This window comes from Rhea pennata, chromosome 2 (genome assembly GCF_028389875.1).
Source record: "Rhea pennata isolate bPtePen1 chromosome 2, bPtePen1.pri, whole genome shotgun sequence".
Lineage (NCBI taxonomy): Eukaryota > Metazoa > Chordata > Aves > Rheiformes > Rheidae > Rhea > Rhea pennata.
Window position 1 is genome coordinate 105,218,042 of NC_084664.1, and position 22,535 is coordinate 105,240,576.

General features: G+C 36.1%; 1 protein-coding gene across 1 annotated transcript in view; it reads right to left on the bottom strand.

Annotated features, from left to right (window-relative positions):
* Positions 1 to 5,235: 5,235 nt before the first annotated feature.
* CCDC102B (coiled-coil domain containing 102B) overlaps positions 5,236 to 22,535 on the bottom strand; it is a 186,601-nt gene continuing 169,301 nt past the window's right edge. The window contains exon 5 of the mRNA XM_062568104.1: positions 5,236 to 5,390. Within this exon, the coding sequence (XP_062424088.1) occupies positions 5,301 to 5,390 (90 nt within the window). The 3' untranslated portion in view covers positions 5,236 to 5,300. The remainder of the gene's footprint in view (positions 5,391 to 22,535) is intronic.

Genomic DNA, 22,535 nt, shown 5'->3' on the forward strand with positions numbered 1-22,535 from the left:
GAAATCAGTTTCCCTCAACAATTCCAGCAGAAGCTATGCCATTTAGAATAAAATATGTATTTATTCAAGATTTTATATATGCCTGACTATAGAGTATTTTTAGTTATAAATTACAGAGAAAAACATAACATTTTATTGAACATATTTATACTGGAGTTAAATGAATTTGCAAGAAAATTCTGAAACTAGAAAAAATAGTGTCATCACATAGTATAATCTGTTCTTTAACCTGTGGATGATATCTAGGTTATACAAAGTACTTGTATTTTATGTATTATTTGTCATAGAAACCCATAACATGTTCTTTGGAAACAATTTACAATGTAATTTAGTAGTTAAAAATTAGATAAGCTTTTCCAATGGTTGTATCACCCTGTACTCTCACTTTTCATTGCCAATTAAAGCAATGAATAATGGCATTGGAAACTGCTCTTATGAGCCGTAGAGAACAATATTAATTTTGATCACTTTGAAACAGTTCAATATACTGCAGCACAGCTAGGATTGTATTTAATAATTTACATATCCCAGAGAGAATTGACACAATGGTTTATAAGAGATAATAACTATAGAATGATACTAACACAAATCTATTTTGTTTAATTAATTAAGGCAATGGAGGAGGTTGGCTCTGACTTGTGTTTTATCTGTTGTTCAAATGAGTCCATAAACAAATGTTTTACTATTGGCAAGTACACACTGCAGAAATAGAATCTGATCAATGATCAGTTATGCCTAAGTATATATAAGTGATTTAAATTAGAAAACAAATCGTTGCTCCATTAAATGTTATAAACTGTTATAAACTGTTTGAACTCCCTAGTCCACTCAATATGATTATTAACAATATGAGAGTCAATACTTAATGAGAGTAAAGGCACAGAATTAGCATTCAGCAAGGGAAAAACAAAATATGTGATTAATCATGCAATTTTGTAGTCTTGCATCAAAGAACGGGTGGGATTTTTGCTTTTTTTTAATGTGAACATTTCAAAATATGTATCTGAGATATGTCAATAAACAGTTGAGATGCTGTGTATCTTTATTTTTGTTTATTTTGTTTTTGTTTTTGTTTTTCTTTTTAAGGGCAGACATGAATGAAATCTGGCCTGCCCCTTTATTTTGACTTCTAATTACTTTTCTTAGAGAGTTACCATGGCACTAACTAACTACTCGACATCATTTTTTTTTTTGAGAGAGATTTCCTCAGTTTCATTGAGCTCTAATCAATGCCTGTAGGGCATTAGGGAACTACTACAATAACCTTCAGAAATACGTTAACATTTTAAAACGCTCAAAGCTGTACCTCTTAAATTCGTACTATTTGTTCCTAACAACATAGTGCAACATGTAATGTGAAGCTATGTACAGTGTTGGATGTCACATCCATTTATATTCTTATTGATTATCCGTCTGGAAAAACTGTGTTTATTCATTGACAGAAATATAGTGCATTGTGCTTGCATTGTAGCACTGTGTTAAGATAATGAGATTAACAAATCCACTGTTATCTTCTGATGTGTTCACTGATCGACTGAATGCAAATACATCTTTATTTTAGAATCTCCTGTGAGAGAAAAAAAACCCCCAAAGCCTAAATGCTAAACAGCATAGCTTAGTTTATCCTTTTCATAGCTGCATTTTTCCCTTTCAAATGTTAATAACCTAATGAATTATTATATCCAATGGCAGCATAAGCATTCGTTCATAGCCTTTTTCTAACTATGATCAATTGGCTTCTGAAATGGCATTGATTGGAAAATATTCTATTTATAATTAAAGCAGTCAGATCACATACACACTCTAATATGCTTATATTTGTTGAACATTTTAAGAATATCACTTAAAATAAAATGGTTGATCATTTTGTTTTAGATATCTTGAGATGACCCCTCAACCGAGATGGGATTTAGACGTGAAAGTCGTGGAGGCAGTAAAATTTGGGACACAAAGAAGTAGAGATTTCAGAAGGAAAAAGTCACAATGTGTAATTAAACTCCGAGAGTTCCCAGCCCACAAACAGAAAGCTCAGGTTGTTCCTCACATGCTCTTCATATTCATTCTGTTCTGTTTATGAGGTGAATTGTAGAGTAAGAAAACATTGTTTTGGCATGTGTCTTGGAAAGTGTTTACAAAGGTGCTGTAGAGGGAGGCTGAGAATATATTTCAAAAAATACTAGCATTGAGCTTTTACCTCAGTGCTTTACCTAGGAAGGAGGATATATAATACAGTGTTAACGACTCTTTCCCTGTCAGCGGCCAGATGATGACTAGACCACATGAATCATACCGCTTCATTCTTTTCTATCTTTCTGACCCCTTGAACGCTTTTGTACATACATGAAATAATTGCCACATTGGTACTACAGTAGTAAATAATATGTAACAGAACTTGCTAGTTGTGGAGATTATTTGTGTATCTTTCTATTACTGTGCTGATGATCTGTTTGTAAAAACGATTCACATACAACAAATGATATTTATGTTAAATATTACTGCTATTTAGCTGTTAAAATGAATAACATGAAGCAACAGGTTTTGTAAAGTTTTTCTAGGGAAATTCCCATCTTAAGGCATCACTCATCTCGTTCTCTTTACAAAATAAAGCTGAACAGCACAATAGTTTGTGGCCAGACTTAGGGTTGGGAGTTCTCCCTACTCTTTTGTATCTATTCTAGGTGGCCTTAAACAAGTCATTCTTCTTCTAGACAAATCTGTTTGTCTTCATTTCCCAGCAGTTAAATGAGAAAGGGAATATCAGAAATGGGATAGGAGTACTGAGACATAGCAAGTATTACAGAGATATATTTAAGAACAGGAGATATTCTAGCATTATGATGAAAATGTCATAAATTAACATTTTCTGACATTCCCGGTTACAGTCAGGTCAATCACACGTCATCATCTTTTGACTTACTTTCAAGTCAAAACATTACGTGTTTTTCTTACACATTTGGAGTTATAGAGATGGAATGACAGAATCCTAGTTTCTCCAGTAACTTATACAGGTATTTGACTTCATTTTTTATCCAAAGATATTATTGTAGGTTGAAAAGAGCTCCCGGACCTTAAACAGATTCTGCCCAATTACTGAAACCATAGGGCTTTATCTCTAAAAACCACATATTTCTACACCTTGTCAGAGAATTAAAAAATAATAATAATAATAAAAAAACTCTCTAAAGCCTATAAGATACAAGGCTTTATCAGCAAGCTTGTTGTGTGACATGACTGTGTTTTTACAGGCCTTCATAGTAACCATAGTAGCACATTTGGCTGTTAAAGCATTTGAAAATCAATAATTATTCACCTTCCATTTCTATTGTGCACACTGACATTTTCAATACTGCTGTGTTGCATGCTGGGGTGTGATGAAGATGCTGGCATAGTAAAAGTAGATGCAGCTTTAGAGAAAGTCCGTGTCTCATTTCACAATATCAGGAACAAGGGTGGAGCTGATCTTGTTTGTATCATATAAAGCTCTGAACTAGTAAGCTAAGAAAGGGAGGATAAGAAAGGAAGTTTGGATTTTAAAAGTAACTACTGTGAATCCTTGGTCATTTTCAGTTACCACAAATTTTAAATGTGTAATCTGTGCCTGAAAAGTAATTGCCTCACAGTATTTCTGCACCTTGTTGACAAACTTGTATCAGCTACAGATGCCAGAGCTACTACTGAAGTTCCCTCACCACGCACCCCTTACCTCCCCTGAGTGATAATGTCTGTGATGAGCAGGCTGGCATTTGTAAATACAAAAAAAGATTAGGAACCTAACATTGACCATACTAGATCAAAAAAAGAGATCACTCTTGTTCAACATCCAGCCTCCAGCAGTGGCCAAAAGCAGGTGCTCAGAGGGGACCATCAGAACAGGTAAAGCCTCCTGGTTGATACCAGCCTCCAACCATTTGCACTTCAGGGAATTCATGGGCAAAATGCAATTCCTATGTAATTAGTACCCATTAACACTTTTTTTTCTTGTGAATTTACCCAATCTGCTTTTAAACCTATGCAAATTTTAACTATTCACAGGCTGTCTTCAGAAAGACTCCCATGACTTGGTTACCAGTTGTGCAGATAATCATTTCTTTTTGTAGAGTCTTATACAAATTCCAAGAAAAGATCAAGAGGAATGCATAGGGTCTATGAAGCAGGCTTAAAAGGAGCATGCAACGTTTTAACAAAAGGAAAAATATTGTTGGATTTAACTACAAACTAGAATCCTCTTAGAAGTTTTAAGGGACATAAAGTAAGAAGGACACAAGTGTGTGGCTGAGCTGTCAAAGTTCACAGAATGCTTGTGAAACAGAATCTATATTTACTCATTAATGGCTCTATATGGCAACCAATCCAACAGAGCATGTCTGGTTTGACAACTGAAAGTCGCTGGTATTTTTTTAAGTCAAGATTTTTTAAAGGAGAGATACCTAAAACTCTCAATATCTGCTTTTTGGGGTTGTCTTAATATATTCATTTTGCTTCCTATGTGACATTTACATTTTTTACACAGATAATTAAGATAATTATCTTATTCTAGACTTGAATCTAATTCAAATAAAAATGATACAGGCATCAGGATAAACTTGAGATGAATTATTTCTATGTATTCCTATTTAGTCATGAGTATAAGAGACACAGACAGAAGGTGGACTTTTTAATCTAAATGTATAAATAATAATATTTGGATCTTTTTAATATAAGAACCTCTTTAAATGTTAGAATTTTTTATGAAAGAAAGGAACTATCCCTATGTCAGTCTGGTAGATCTGTGAAACAGAGAACCAGAGTTACTTGCTCTGCAACAAGCAGACAAGCAAACAAGCAAGTAGTCTCCCTCCCTCCAAATTCCTTCCCCTCTTTCTCCCTTCCCCCCGCCCCCCAGGCACTAAAGCAAGGAACAGCGCATTGATTTTCACCTCAGAATCACTTTCTTCCCAGGACAGAATTTGAACTGTCTGCCTTTTACTGTGTAGATTTTAAATAAATTTTTTCTTCCCAGAGATAAAATATAGGCCACATTGAAGTCCACCTTTTGCCTTAGAAGTCAGTAATTAAGATAACTGGAAAGGAAGAATAGACATCTGCTGACTAAAATTCTTGGTACACACTGACTTTAGCATATTTTCTTTGATTTTTACTAAAAATAAGAATCTAAAATAAAAATAATACATATAGTATTTATATACATATAAGTCTGGCATGTACTTCCTCATGGTAATTTTCTGAAGCCTTTAAGTCCTTTGATCCTTTTCATTACCGTTTGTCTTGTCATGGTAGAGATCAGATAATCTCTGTCGTCTTCACTCACTGTCTTGGTGGAGTCTCCAGCAACATACAAGGAACTTTGTCTGGTCCCAAATCCTGAGTTCACTTCCTTTTATCTCTGTATTCTGAAATGAATGTTTTTAAAAGTGTGACCAGAGTACTAAGTATTTTAAATTTAAAACAACTGCAGATCAAATTTCTTCTGAGAAAACAAGTTTTGTAATCCATCAATAATAGACCACTAGAATTTAGATGATGCAGAATTTTTCGGTAGTGTCAGCTTTAAAGTACACACTGGATTCTTTTTCAACTGATTTTTTAATAAAGAAAAAAAAAGATAGCGTTTTAGAGCAATTACTTGGAATTGTCTTTCACAGTGAGGAGCAGGCTATCTTTGCTCACTTAGTTTCTGATGACTAGGAGCCATTATTTATTGACTGACAGTTCTGAACTGCACTACTACTGCTATTCAAGATACATTTAAAGCACTCACATACAACTCATGAGCCTTTTTTTATTGGAAGAAAGGCCTACAGAGAATAGTGAAAAAGATCAAAGATATTTCAAATCTCTCTTTTGACAGAATTCCAGTCACTAGTCCAGCATAAAGACTTCATATTATACTAACAGCAGGAGGGAAAGATTATTTACAAAAATGTAGTCATCATAAAAATCACCATTAAAGCATAACCATGACAATACTATATTGGTTTTGATAAATCTTTCTATGATAAATCATGCTTTCAATAATAACGTGCAGCAGAGCAAGAGCAACATTCAAGTTGGGCACCAGAACAGAGCTAATAACCTCTCCAGAATTCAGAGTACAGTGACCTGATACCCAACAGCTCTGCATGGAGCAACACAGATTTATCAAGGTTTATGAGCTCAAACACTGCCTAAAGGTAGCTACACTACAAACTGATCCCAGAAGACTTCATATAAGTGCTATATGTGATTTAATACCTGACAGACCTGACAGACCTGAGCTGTTTTGGTATATTACTAGCTCCTGTCTCACTCAGGGTTAACTGAAAACTTCCTGTGCTTTAAATTTAAGGACATGCATCTTCAATTCTATCCATGGCATCTCTGTATTTTCATTGAAATCCTGCTGCAAGCCTATTCCACTGCTACAAAGCACAATTCCTATGTTTCTTGCCTTTCTTTAGGCTGATTTTCAAATAGGTTTTCTGAAAGGGAATTTTAAAAAATCTTTTATTCAGTCTTAAGTCTGGGAACCTAAAAGTCTTGGGAGAAATGTCTGAACAACATGGCACAGAGCCTGAGAGTTTTAACAAAGCTCTGGAGCGTGGAGACCCCAGATACTTCTGGGTGCCTGTCACCATATTCCCAGCAGCGTGAATGGGACAGGCAAGCTATTACGCGTACACATGTCTAATAGAATATGTCTATCATTTGGAAGGCTAGATAGCCCACTGATTTTCTTAGAAAAGCTCAGCATCACTTGTCAAAATCACTCTTGGTTAAGTGAGCTGTTAGGGTATAAAAGCTTTTGAGCTAACAGTGTGATTGCTGAGAGTGTCAGAGACCCCATGATGCTACTGTCTACTGATGAACTTGTTCACTAAGTAGTACAGATGCAGCCACATTTCCACGCTCTAAATCAGTTGAAACCAACAGGTCGGCAAATTCCGCGCTGTAATTGGATACACAAGAGTAGCCTGATAAAAAGGTTTTTTGTTGTTACTGGCTTTCACTGGACATTTTTTTGAAAGAGGCGGTTGTTTCCTTTTCAATTACTTTAATTTGATGATTTTCTCTAATAACTTTACCTTATTGAAAATTCTAAGCAAGCTCTATTAACAATTCATTCTTATTACAAATTTTTATGAATATATTAGTAAAAATGTCATTAATTGTGTCTTTCTTTTCCATTCATGTTGCAAAAAAAGATTAATTTAAAAATATTAAACTACACACTACAATATTATAAAATTAGCAACTGAAAAAAGTTTTTTTTTTAATAAACTAAAATATCTAAAATATATTAATCATAAGTCATACATATGGGCTTAAATTTTATCTTGTTCTCATAGGAATATATATATAGTACATTTTCAAGATCAATCAAGCTACTTTAAAAATATTTCTTACTTAAACATTTTAGAAACATTTAATATGGTCTAATGTCTGCATAATAAAAGAGAGAGTTTCAATGTGAATGTTTTATTTCATGACCAAATTAATATAATCACACATACCATGGACTCTTAGTAAAAACAGTACTTGAATACTTAGAATGGTAAACTTTGAGTAATAATAGACAAGAACATAAACTTATTAGAAATCACTAGCATATAGACAATCTTATTTAAAAGACTAGTCACCATCTGCAATGAATCACAATACACAGTGTCTATTGACAAGCTAATGTATAAGAACTTCATCTCATTTCCACACTTGCTCACAGCGATCCACAAATATCTTCTACAAGAATTCCTAAGGTCACCACTTTCTTTAAGAGAATTTTTACCAAGGTATACCTGAAGTATAAATACAGAGATGTCAAAAGCGTTTGGCTCTTGTCTATTTACAAGATATAATTCTTCTGAAGTAGTTCTGCACTTCCATGACTTCAATATCTATATTACGTAATGACAGCAGTAATGACCTATTTAAGTGTGAACGTTTATAGAACATGTGTTAATATGCTCCAGATAACAGTTAATTCCTGATGGAGTGATGCTGCAACAAAGCCAAAACACTTACTCTGGAAGTCTCTGCACAATGCCACAACCCAAAATCAGATTCTTGTTATTGTTATTGCCAGTATACAACATTGAAAAATTTAAATAAATAATAAAAAAGATCTATGCTAAGGTCGATCTTAATTCTTAGAAGAATTAGTAATATCAGCTTTTCTACCACGAGTTAAAAAGAGCAGAAGACTGGATAATAAATGGCCTCCTCATTTTATTTCCTTAGACTTTGAAAATAATTGGGATCATCTAACGCATCTTTGCCCCACCTGAGTCCTTATAGGGGGCCGAAGCAGAAAACCAGTTCAGGAACTTCTCCATGTCAGTATGCCAATGCAAGTAGCCTCAAAAAAAAAAAAAAAAAAAAAAAAAAAAAAAAAGATAGGTTCTTTTTATATACCCAGCACAATTATTAGTGGGACATAAGGAATTACAGAACTACAGAAATGCAAAAAAGCAAGGAGGGTCCTTGGCCTTACAGAGGCTGAGGCAACAGTGCCACAGGTCTCCCTACACAGTATCAAAAAATACTGAAACACTACCTTGAGTTCATCTAAGCATTTATGGCAGATCTAGTAAAAGTTGTAGCTTATGAGAAAGATGCGTTTTCAGAGATGCCAATGAATGAAGATGAGAAATCCTAGTGCAGTTTAATATTCATATTTCTAAAGTTAATATTTCTAATTTTCAGCAAAGTTTCTGTAAATGTGTTGAATCTTGTCTGGTTTGTTCCAGTCAGCTACTATCCACAAATCTTTTTCTGTTTAAACAGAACAAGGGAACTGACTATCTTGTATGTGGCAAATGCACCAAGTTTGTCCCTTTGTCCTTTTCCATGGATGCCGTCACGTGAAACACATTGTTCGCTACAGCTCTGGATAAATCTGATTAAAAAACAAAACCAAAATAAAACCAAGAAAAAAAAAAGCACCCTGTTTCTCCCTTATAGGTCCAATTTAAAAATGAAATGAAAATTTGCTATAAGTTAAGCCAGGGAAATAATCTTTCCCTCTGCAAATCTGCACCAACTGCCCTTGGCATCCAGCAAGGGAGGGGCAAGTAGCTGTTGTGGGGTAGCACTTAGGGACACCTTGACAGCCGGAGCCGAAGTGGGAAGACCTTTGCTTCCACCTCAGGTGTGCCAGAGGCCCCTGGGGGCAGGTGGAGAACCGAACCGGTGGCCCAAGCCCTCCTCCTGGCTGCTGCTGCTGCGGCTGCCTTAGCAGCTTGCTAGGACAGTGCCCAGAGTGAGTCGAAACCCCCTGGCACGTGGAAGGACTATACAGCAGTGCTCCAGATTTTTACCAAGCAGGGACCAAAGCTGTGGGAAGCCTGCTAATAATAATAATTGCAATATACAACTGCACTAGAAAGAGTGGTGAAAACGAAGAGGCAAAACAAAATGCGTATGTTTTGAGCTCCAGATAAACAAGCAAAATGTTTCAAAGCTGTTTGCCTGGCAGTAGATGGATAGAAAGTGCTATCAAAGTCAGCCAACACAAGCATGGAAATACACAGGCATATAAACAGGCAGCATACCATATGTCCACCAACATCCAGTACAATAGGAACATTAAGAAAGCCATTAAGATAGTGTCCCCATTGTGCCCAGGTATACAATAACATATGGTACATTTCCTGCTTAACTGTGCATTTCCTTGCTTTTGTTGTATAGCATCACTAATTTTGAGCTCAATTAGTATAGTTTGGATGTGAATTTCTCTGCAGAATATTTTCTAATTCTTTGCTACTGCTTAAAATCAATCTTTTATAGTGCAAGTGCATAAGAAGCATTAATATAGGGTAGGATTTTATTTCCCAAATTTAAATTAAATGGGATACCTAGATGGAATTATTTCAATGTAGCTACACACAATATATAAACTATTATTGTCTTCTTATTAAAGTCCTCATGCAATTTACTATAATGTTGCTACCGAGAAACATTACAAGGTTATTGTTGGTTTTAATCAGTGCAGACTTCCCAAGGACAGGAACTCCAATAGATATGGGTACTTCTCAGAGGTGTAGATTAGAGGTAAAATAGGAAGGGACTAATGTGCCAGTGTGAATGGAAATATAACAAGAAGAGCATATTGACCATATAGATATGAAGGCCCAGCTGAACCTGAGGACAACAGAGGGAGACCAGGATTATGAAAATTAGAGAGATCTCAAAGAGAAACTGAGAATTCTTCAGACAAAACAAATTTCTTTAAAAAATTCTAATAACCCAATGCATGTCTAAGTGGTTGTATGTCTGTTCCAAAGAAATATCACAGAAAATATTTTCATTTCACATGTTTGCACCTCTTTTTGTGACTGACTAACCAGGGAATTTCTGTGAATTGGTGAGATATTGAAGAGGTCGCTGTGGTAGGTGAAAAACAGCTTAGATTATGAACACTGACAGGCAGCAGATAACTGGCTGTATGTGTATGTGTGGGTGAATGTTTGAAACTGAACTTTTGAACCCTCAAACAGAAGTCTGCTACTTGCAAGCTGCAACTGATGGGATCTGCATTTAAATCTTGGTAAGAGCTGGACCAGGGGCACCTCCTGAATTCTCCAATTAATGATGAGACATGAGGCAAAGAACAATGGTTAGGAGGATGCTCATCCATTCTGCTTCCGCACGCAGCCCACTCAGATTCAGGAAACTGAGACCTTGGGAGGTCAGCAAGAAGAAGGTGAAGCTCCCAGCCGGAGGAAAGATCCTGGAAAAGGGGAGGCATCCTGCAAACCAGGGAGATGCATGGAGACAAACTCTGGGGGATGCCAAGGACCTTGGCCACCAATGCTCAAGGCTGGCAGCTATGAGCAGCAGCACAGATGAATGGGATCAACGTGAATTTCTGCTCCACCTTCCTGAAGCAGCAGTGACCTCCTTGCTGGGAAAGGGATACCTAGTGAATGCAGTACTTCAGGGAAGTGAGTCAGGGAGTGTGTGAGATCATCGAGTAAAAGCTCTAATCTGGTGGTTTCTAAATAAACCTCAGCACCCAGATCCACAGTGGGTTAACATTTATTCTGTCTTGCCTGTGACATTGGCACTATTCATGACTGTTTGGGAAATTGTATACAGTTCATGTAGAAGTGTGTGCGGAGAAGGAAGGGGTCTCAGGTATGAAGCCAAATTAGAATGAAGAAAGGAAATCACTGCAAGATTTAGTTAGTATCTTCACTAGTGTAAACTATGTTTCAGTTTTAGACATTTATCAATGTCTAAAAATATTTAATGCTCTGAATGGTGTTAGAGGTTCATCTCCAGATTATAGTAACATAAATTTATGTCAACTTCTTATTTATTTAGAACACATTTGCCCTTTAATATTAAGGGACTGCACAGACCATGAGTAAACATATGCATAGCAAACTAGGTTTCACACCTTTACAAGACAGAAATCTCCTAGACTCTGAGTAAACTCATTCCTTGGAACTTATGAACAAATTATACATATTTTTTAATTTTGTTAAAAGGATTTGATTTTGCTTAAATTATATCTCCTTTAAGTATTAAAATACTCTTCTCAAAATGAATTTCCCTAGTATATTTCTGGGTACCATGTATTACTATAGAACCCCTGAAATTTACTGAACAATTACATTTAATATTTTAAATAGGGCAAAAAATTTGAGTTACTTGTAGTACAGCAAGCAAGGAACAATACTTTGTAAGTTAATCAATGCTGTCATACAGATCAGAATCTGACATTAAGATTTCTGGATATCAAATAATTTAAGTTGTTTAGCAAATACTGTAAGTGTGGCAGAAGATATGTTGTACATGTTATTATACAAACATTATACAGTGAGTAAGTAACAGAGGACTCCTTCAAATGACCGTTCATAAATTCGGTATTGTTAACAGTTACAAAAAGAAGAATCATGCATATTTACAATATAACAATTTGTTCTCGCACATAATAAGAATTAAGCTAGCCTTTAAAACATCTGGTTTTGCTTAAATTATTTTTCCTTCTCAAATAATCACATATCTCTGCTCAGCTGACTTTGCATAATAACTTTATTCTTCAATTGTACCTTTTACAATCTGATCATACTAGGGCATGGCATGCTCAAATAGAATAGCTTTTATGAAGAAAATATTTCTTTCCAGCTACATGATCGAGGAAAAAACTGTCCATCTCCAACAAAACAGACACAATAAGAAATGAATACTTCTAACTCTTAGTGAATTGCCAGTAACTTTTCAGCTTTCCTGGCTTTGTTTTTTATAATATTCTGAGCCCGTTGGAATGAACCAGAATATCCATACCATTAGTTTTACAGTGCAAGAACACAAAAGCAGGTATATTTTTCACAATGTGCCTGAAGATGCTTTTTTTTGTGTGTTTGTGTGTGTCCATCTCTGCTTATCACTATCTCATGTGCCTATAAATATGTATTCCTTCCCTATTACAATAAGAGAAATCAAAATGTTCTTTAGCATGAAGAAAGCATGCCTTCCTTAGCCAGTTAAGGCTAAGTTCAAATTGTTTCTGCATTATTCTCTTCAAGTCATTGTGTTTGACATTCATATTGCAAGCACTCAAAATTTAAATATCTCTAAAAGCAAAAATTTAAAAAGAGATGTCAGAAATATTGATTAGTCATGAATACATAATACAATCAACATGCTATTACTTTTTTTACTACAGTCGTATTAAAAAAGAAAAAAAATGTATTTTTTTATCTAAATGGCTTACTTATAGTTAAGAAAAACAGTCTAAAGTCTACCTGAGAAATATAGTGTAGGAGTCATTTGTTTAACATGCTATAATAGCTCTTTACAAAATGGCTCCTGATTTCTGAACGTAATAGGAACAGTTCTTCCAGATCCTAACAAGCAGATAATACCAAGAATACTTACAATCTCTTCCTTTGGGTTTTAAAAAAGTGAGAGTTGCATGAAAGATTTTTTGCATTTTTTTTAACACTTGAGAATGAGGGTGTGAAAGTATGCTTGGCACAAGCTATTTTTTCTTTCCCCTTTATACATTAAGATTCACTTTCAGCAGTAATATTTTTACCTACATAATCTTCCGGCCAATAAAAAGCATGATCATTTTCCTTCCCAGTAATTACATGGTTGCCAGATTCAATTTTGTTCCATTTACCATTTCAGAATTCTTAACTTTTAACAGTTGCTCAATATGCATCTTCATTACTTTCCCTTTTACTTCTCCCAGGTATAAAAGTGTTCAGCTCTGTAGCAGATATTAACTTTTTGTCCCTTATCCACTTCCAATTCCCCCTCTGAATTTGTCTGGAAATTGTGTGGACTAGCTCGAGAATCATGTCATGTACCTTCTTCGCTATGTACTGCTTTTTCACATTGAAGATTTTTTGTTTTGTTTTGTTTTCTGTATCAGGAAAACACTGTACTTCACTAATGTTTAAATGGAAAACAAAGTTCTCTTCAAAATAAGAAAAAAAAGTACACTCAACAAAATAAACCTTTTGATTTCTGAAGAAAGCACTTACTATACTGCAATATCATTCAACATTATGCCTCCTAGAGGCACTACTTCTCGAAATTGCTTTATAGTCACTGAACAAAAATTATATGAGAGTTCTGGGATGCACTATATTCTGCGATGCACCATATTCTGCCTTGGCCCTCTGCCCATAACCCACTGCTCATCTCTGTCAATATTAAACTCTGATATCTCTTGAACCGGCTCGAGTAGAAACAAATACCACGCATCACTGCAGGACTGTGATTAGGAACTTTGCAATGGTGAACACATTTATTTTGAAACTCGTACGGCTGAGAGATAAAATGTGAATGTGCACATTACAATTACTTATTCTGCCCTCTTCCATTCCTCCAAGCTCCAAATACTGACACGATAGCAGCTACTGTCTCACAAACTGTTAGAGGTAGCACACAGCTGCAGAATTGTCTGACTGGAAGTTTGGCTTTCAAATATCACAAAGTGCCAATTTCTTAACTCTGTGGTTTGCAAGGTTTTGACTGTTGAAATCCTGTGGGAGTTGAAGCGGAAAAAAAATGGTGATGGCAACCTGATGATGTTAAAGTTTCATTATCTTAAGACCTACCATGTCTGATAAAAAAGCACAAGTGCTCTCAGGGCCAGTAAAACTATCCAGGTATGTGAACAGCAGGGAAAAAGCAGTGATCCTAAATGACAGTAAAGCAGTCAAAAAAAAAAAAAAAAAAAAAAAAAAAAAAAAAAAAAGTAAAGCAATTAAAGACAAGAGGTAAAATACTGTTAGATAGAAGATAGAGTGCTTTTTCTTTCTTCTTTTCCTTGCTCATTTTTTGCAACATTATCTTTTTACTTACATATATTAGAACAACAAATCAGTATTTCCCAAATATCAAATATAATTTTGATTTCATATTGAAACAAAATGGATGTCTTCTAAGATTTTCAATAATAAAAGATTTCTGAAGTTTTCCACACCTCAATTACATTTGTACCTACTTCTCAATACAGTCAAGAGTAGTCCACCTTGCATTTATAAACTCCTTTAAAAAATCTAATTTTAGTGTTTTATGAATGGATTTTCAAGTGTATCTTAATGGATAGGTATTTTTATACACTTTATAGATTGCTCAGATGTTATTTAACTGCAAGTCATTCATCACAATTTATGGTTGATACTCATTAAGTCCAACTAGCTGCATAATCTCTGGTTCTGGTTGTGGTAATACCAGAATTCAAGCTGGCTATGTTTCTACAGTTCATTCTTCCTGCATACCCCTAGCATCTATTGTAACAGCTGAGAGTACATCCTTGCTTAGTACTTCTCTTGCCCTTCTTGAAGATAGGAGTGACATTTGCTTTCTTCCAGTTACCAAGACCTTTCAAAGACCATTGACTATGACCTCGTAATGACATCAGCCAGGTCCTTCAGCATTCGTGATGTATCCCATCAGGTCTCACAGACTTCTGTGTGTCAAGTTTGTTTCTATCCCGATCCTCCTCTACCAGTTGTTAGTTTTCTTTGCTCCAGACTTTCCCATAGATCTCAGGGGCCTGGGATTCCTGAAGACAAAACTTATCAGTAAAGACTAAGGTAAAGAAGATGCTGACTGCCTCAGCCTTGTCCATGCCCTCTGTCACCATGTGTACAGCAGGCACACATTTTCCCTCAGCTTTCATTTGCAGCTGATATACTTGCAGAAGCCTTACTTGTTGCCCTTCATGTCCATCACCAGATTCAACTCCATGTGAACTTTAGCTTTCTTAACCCCACTCCTGCGCTGTCAGACAGTGTCCCTATATTCCTATATTTGGGTCACCAAATTCTTCCACCTTCTGTGTGCTTCCTTTTTGTGTTTCAGTTTAGTCAGGAGCTCATTGTTCATCTATGCAAGCCTCCTGTTTTTGCTTGATTTCCTGCACACTGAAATAGATCATTTCTGACGATAGAGGAAGTGATCTTTGAAAAATCAACTTGCTCTCCCGGACCTCCTTCTTTTCTCCAGGACCGTCACCCATGAGATTCTTCAAGCAGGTCCCTGCACAGGCCAAAGACTCCTCTTCTGAAGCCCAGGGCTGGAATCTTACTATTTGCCTTGTTCCTCCCTCTCAGGATCCTGAATTCCAGCACCTTGTGGCCACTGTGGCAGGAGGAAGGTTGCCCCCAAGCTTCACATCCGTAACCAGTTATTGTCTGTTTTTAAGTATGAGGTCCAGTAGAACACCTCCTCTCATTGGCTCCTTGATCACTTGTGTCAGGAATTTATCATCAGTGAACTCTGGAAATCTAGATTCCTTGTATGCTGTTGTGTTGCTGCTCCACAAGTATCAGTGGTTAAAGTCCACCAGGAGGATCAGGCGCTGAGGGTTCTTCTAGTTGTCTGAAGAAGGCCTCAACTTCTTCTTTCTGATCAGGTGGTCACTAGTAGATGTCTGCCACAACATTGCCCATAATGATCTGTCCTCTAACCCTGACCAATAAGCCCTCAGCTGGCTCATCATCCATCCCCAGACAGAGCTCCAAGCTGCTCTCTCATGTAAAAGGCAACCTCCTTTCTTTGCAGTCCTGGCCTGTCCTTCTTAAAAAGCCTGCATCCATCCATTACAGCACTTCAGTTGTGTGAACTATCCCATCATGGCTGTGATCTGGATGATGTGGTAGCTCTGTAACTGCACACAGAACTCTGCTCCTGTCGATTTCCTATGCTGCGTGTGCTGGTGCATAGGCACTTTATATGGATATCCAGTCATGCTGTTTCCAGTAAGGGTGTGAGAGCTTCCCTCAAAATGCTGTCCTCATCGTACTTCTTTATTTGTGTACATATGCTTGGCACGCGATCTTTTCCACTCTGTTTTGTTGTTTTCACGGTGTTTCCTGTCTGTGTCATCTCATACCTTTCATTTGCCAATTTGGGCCACACACTCGTTTGTTTGTGGGTCATCCTCTCCCTCCCATGTCATTCTCTTCTCAACATGCCACCTTGCTGGCAAAATGTTTTTGACTCATTTGATCAGGAGGATCCTGTCTCTTCTCAGCAGTCCATAGTTGTCATAGAGTACTCCATGGTCATAGAAATGGAATCCCTGCTGTCAGCTAATTGTTGACCCATAGGATCCATAAACTCCTCATTGAGCCCTTTGGCTTTATCATTAGAACTGAGAAAAAAAATCACTTGGTCCACCATGCCCTTGACCACTGCCTACAGAGCCATGTAGTCACATTTGATAAACTTTAGATCTATGCTGGCCCTCCCGTTGGTGCGCACATGGAACGAGCACCAGGGAGTAAGCAAGGGCTTGACAAGACTCACCAGCCTTTCCACAATGTCCCAAACCTGAGGCCCTGGCACACAGGAAACATCCCCAAACAACAAGTCAGGTTCGCAGATGGGGGGCTTCATTCCTCACATCAGGGATTCACCTAGTACTGTCACTCACTGCCTTCTCCTGTGCTCTTGTGGCCAAGAAGGCCAATGGTATCCCAGGGTGCATTAGGAAGAGTGTTTCCAACAGGCTAAGGGAGGTCCTACCCCTTTACTCAATCCTGGTGAGGTCACATCTGGAGTACTGTGTCCAGTTCTGGGCTCCCCAGTACAAGAGAGACATGGAGCTACTGCAGAGAGTCCAGTGTAGGGCTACAAAGATGATCAGAAGGCTGGAGCACCTGCCCTATGAGGAACTACTGCGAGAGCTAGGTCTCTTCAGCCTGGGGAAGAGAAGACTGAGGGGGGATCTTATCAATGTGTATAAGTACCTGAAGGGAGGGTGTCAAGGAGGTGGGGCTGGACTCTTTTCAGTGATGCCATTTGACAGGACTAGAGGCAACAGGCACAAACTGAACCACAGGAAGTTCCACCTGAATATGATGAAGAATTTCTTTCCTATGAGGGTGAGGGTGTGAGGGGGGACTAGATGACCTCCAGATGTCCCTTCCAACCTCAACCATTCTGTGATTCTGTGCAACTGTGAGCTGGGCTGGCTGCTCCGGGAGTGCTGGGCACTGTGCTCGGAAGGACATCACTGCCACTGCTGCACATGGTGACCTTGCTCGCAGGGTCCCTGTGTGAGCTCCTGTGTGCCCTTCTGTGCTAGCTGCTCTCCTGTCGCCTGCCTGTGTTGTACTCTCCTCTCAGTTCAGTATTGCCTAATTCTCATGCTACAGGCTTTGCTGTGCTGGATGCCATGCTCATCTTGTCCACTGCCCTAACTCTCATTCATGTCTCTCTTACCCTTCTCCTCTTCAAGCCAGAGAGTTCAAGGACCTTTATTCTCTCCTTGAAAAGCAAGTTGTCTGTCCTCTTGATCCATTCGAAAGCTGGCATATAAACACACCCTTTTACTATGTATTTATGCTCAAATGTTAAAAAAAAAAGCTTTTATATGTTAGGATGGAATATCAGTAGTTCAAATTATGTGTAATCTAAAGGTTAATTTCATCTGTCCTTTGAAAGCTTATTTTTAACTTTTAGTGAAATAAAGTTTTTTATACTTTAACATTCTCACTTTTAGTATCAAGTACAGAAATCTTGTATTGTTTCTTTTTCTTCTTGATAGATTAGTTTTATTACTGTCAAGATTCTCTCTTCTTCTCACTGTCCCAGTTGTTTCTGTACAATTCTTTGGTACTTTGTATCTCTAAATCCTCTGCTACTTCCAAAGACTAGATCTATCACACTATCTTTAGATGCCTGAAAACCTCTACTTTTAAGAATATTGATGCAATGCAAAAAAAAATGATGTTTATCATTTTCTCTATGGAGTATAAAATTATTAGAATATTGCATTGGCATGCTATGAATTTTTTTTTGAACAGAAACAGAATCAGGCTTTTTGTTATCTTGTTAATATAATGGATTCAGTATATTCTTTTTATTTCCAGAAAATCATAGTAAGTGGTTTAGTGTTCTGTTGGGATCAGAAGTAAAAAAATCTGTCTGAGAAAATTTTCTACTTGCTAGATGTTCTTAGATTTTGGGAGTTTTTATGGGATTTTATAGAAGTTACAGTCTCCACATAATCATTAGTAAATTTTTCAAGAAAAAAGCAAATGACGCCACTATAGAATAAGGAGAATTCAAATGTATGTACATGATCTTTTCTAAATTTTAGAAAAATAAACAAAAAAAATAGAGTGAAAAAAATGTTCTGTACATCATATGGTTCTAAACTCTACATATGTAGATGCTAGATTTGATGCACACTGCACAAGTCTAATTCCACTGACATCATAAACTGATATAAGAACAGTATTAGATAATGTAACAAGAGACTGTAATTAGATAATGTAATTAGAGAATGTAAGCTTTCTTTTTTAAATCTTTCCTCTTTAAAACCTATATTTAAAAACAATATACAAGTAATATTAATAAAGACAGCTAAATGCAGACTTTTATAATTTTTCATTTTGGCGCAGGTTTCAGTTGAGAACTTTTCTGGCAACTGTCACTGCATTGGGAAAGGAAAGAGCAGCTCCACTAAGGAACCTTGTCTATCTTCAGAATAAGCACTGAAAGTCTCTTTGAGAAAAATAGGCTTGTACTCTCCAGGTCTGAGGTGCTGCTTGGCGTTACAGATTTTAAGACAGAGGGAAAAATACATCCCCAGAACATCCTTCCTATAGATTTCTTTAGATTTGAACCTAAGAAAACTATGAACCTCTGAACACCACTTGTGTTCAATTTTTGTAGTTAAAAATATATGTCTGTGTAATTATGGTGTACCATAATGATTAGAAAAAAAAATACATAACTTTTTTACCCATAAATGTAGAAAGAACTAGAAAATGTGCAGTAATTGGAGCTGTGAATAGACCCAAAAAATAATTTTGCACGTGGATGTGCACAAGATGGATCTTAATTGGGCATGATGATGTAGAAAAGAATAATCTTTTGTTGCTTTGGACTTCATCTTTTGAAAACAAAGGAAATATGAACTAACAACTTGGGTGCATAATGACATAATTTTTATTTTATAATTATATTCTATGATATTCTAAAATCTCTTTCAGATCCTTCATAGATTCCTATAAAGTTAATAAAGAAATTGTGCAAAATTTCCAATTTTATATTACACCTGCAGCCTTTCACATTCTTTGCTATATGATTTGAGAATGGCCATATATACTTACAAGAATCTTTTTTACTAATTATGAAAGTAACTCTATGCATACAGCTAATTAAATCCCATGTACATTTATATGCAAATTGGATTTGGATTTTGGACAGCTGGCAGGCTGCCCAATAGGTAATCAAAATTGAAAAACTTGTCTATTGCTGACCTAATGTAGCAAAAGAAGAATTTTAAGAAGATGCTATAACTAATGAAAAGGAAGAAAAAGTTAACTTGTGATATTCTGACAAAACTGGTAAACTTCCGTTAAAAAGTTACACACAGAGAATATTTATGGAAGAATTATTTCCCATTAGTCTGTATTATGTAGCAGAATAAAGATGTTCAGATTGGGCTTTTATGCCAAATCCAGAAAATACTATCAAAAAATGTAACAAAAAAGTTTGTAGTGAAGAAAAAAACCCAAACTAAACTGAAATGGAAAGAGAAACTAACGAATCCTTTAAAAACAGCCTATAAATATGTTAGTTACAGGTCAGTTGGAGGTCAGTGGGGAAAGTGAACCAATATTCAAAGAGAGAGAGAGAGAGAAAAAGGAGTCATACAGGAATAGCTAACTTCTGATTAATTAAAGATAAGCATGTCCTAATAATCTCAAGGCAGGACTAGAAGAAAAAAAAGACTTCTGAATTATTCCAATTTTAAAACTAATTGACTCTTTAGTTACCCTTTTTTCAGTAAGAACCACATGTTGCTGTCTGCCTGGGGTGGGAGGAAAGGCGTTAATTATGCAGAATTTGAAAAGAGCTAAGAAAATGTAACAGTCAGAAAAAAAAAAGAAAATCAGATGTAAGAAAATTAGATGTCTGGAATTATTAAGAAAGGAATAGAGAACACAACAGGCACATCATTTTGTACCTGTACTAAGCTAAAAAGTGACCACATATTCATATTGAATTCATTTCCTATATCTGAAAGGTGATTATGTAAAATAGGAAAAGGTGCACAGAAGTCCATATAAAATAGGAAAAGGTGCATTTAAATGTATAAATACATTTAAACAAAGGTACAGAATGGCTTCCACAGGAGGGATGACTGAACACATGTCAGGAGGGATATGATGGGGTGAACAGGAACTCATCACAGGCTCTTGCAATAAGGGAAATAGGAACATCAGATTAAAGCTGAAGGAGACAGATTCAATGAAAATAAAGAGTAGCTTTTAGCAGAACATGTAATTAAATCTTGAGATTTCTTAGGCTGTTACTAAAGCTTTATATAAGTTTAGAAAGCTATCAAACAAATTATTCAAAGAAAATGCCGTATAAGGCTGATAAGACACTGTCTCTGACTGAGGAGTCTTTGACCCTGATTTTCCTAGAATTGGGCACAGTATTCCTGGGAAGGATGTCTGCATGTCTGCTTTGCTCTTACAGTCTAGCACAAATTCACTTTTGTCCATCACTAGAAACAGGATAACAATTTAGATGGACTTTTAATATGTCCTGATGGGCTATTTTAATGTTATGCTCTTTAATGTAATAAGCACACAGAAAAATACTTGAAATTAAGATTTTTCAAATCCTGATTTATCATTGCAGCAAAAGAATTACAAATGCAAAATGTAAAATGCTCTCTGCTCAGAGACTTCTAGGATTTGGCGTAATTTTTGCTTCAGATGTTTTATTTTTCCAAATACATTTAAAACATACCTACTTACTGACTGGGGAGAAGTTTGCAAGCTGGATGATCAGCCACATAAGCCTGGGTTTCTGTTTTAGACAAAATCAGTACCAATGTCTTAAAGTGCAGGAGAAGAGAGCACCCAGTTCAGTCTTTCATATTTCAGATTACCTTTTGTCTCTATTCTATAAAACCAAGTGGTATTGGGCATACATTATGACTTCAAGTATAAGATTAAGACGCAGTTTCACCTTTGGAAATAATGGGGCTATCTTCATTATTTTGCCTTCCAATGCTAATTGTTCTCATTAACTTAATTAACTTAAGTCATTCAGACAGCTATAAGGTATTTTATTTTGCTTTCTGAGATGAAGTCTGGCCTAGTAAAATGTCAAAGTAACATCTTCATATTTCTCACTTACAAATTAAAATATGTTAAAATAGCCCTGGACTCCAATAAAGCTGCACCTCATTAAAATACGTAATACTAGAAGCATCACAACTCTCTTGCACTTTTGCCATGTGCACTCTCATACAACATAGTTCATTTGACACAAAATTTGCAGGATTGCTTTTCCAGCTCTACACTTTACCATCATTCAATCAGAAGATGATAGTTCATTTTTCATATCTTACAGAACAAACTTTAGCTGCAAGCTTCGTCTTTAAAAGGGGCCATGACACTGGAAGGTGGAAATAGATCATCTAGGTACTTATGAAAATAATCAATCATTAAAATGACAGGTTTCTAGGACCTTATGCAAAGTGCAGTATTGCTTACAAATCCTAGCAGTTGGTCATACATCACTTCTCCAATTAGTGTAACTTTTTCATACTGTTTTCCACATTCTCACTTCTCTATTATGTCTGTGTTGTAGCTGTGTCAATGAAATTATTATTTTTTCTTAATTCATGTACTTGCAACAAAGGATAAGTTTTTGGGTATTTCGTTTCTGATTAGAACTATTACTTTCTCATCTAGCTCTCAAATGCAATTTTTTTTTGTGCTTCTGAGTAAATGCAAAATTTGTTTATTTAAAATTAGAATTCAACGTAGATTATATTTTTAAAATTAACTTTTTGTTTCTTAAATTAAATGAGCTATGTGATTTCATGAAAACAATGGAAAGCAAACAATTTTGGCTAAAATTATGAATTGTACAGCTTCTAAATTATTCTAAATATTGATCATCTTATTTCTTCATTTTTAGGCCATTGACAACACACAAAGAAGTTTTACCGAAAAGTAATTTTATTACAGCTACTATTGTGATGGGGAAATACCACAGTGTGACACATTTGTTCAATTTTTATTGTGTGAAAAATATAGATGAATATT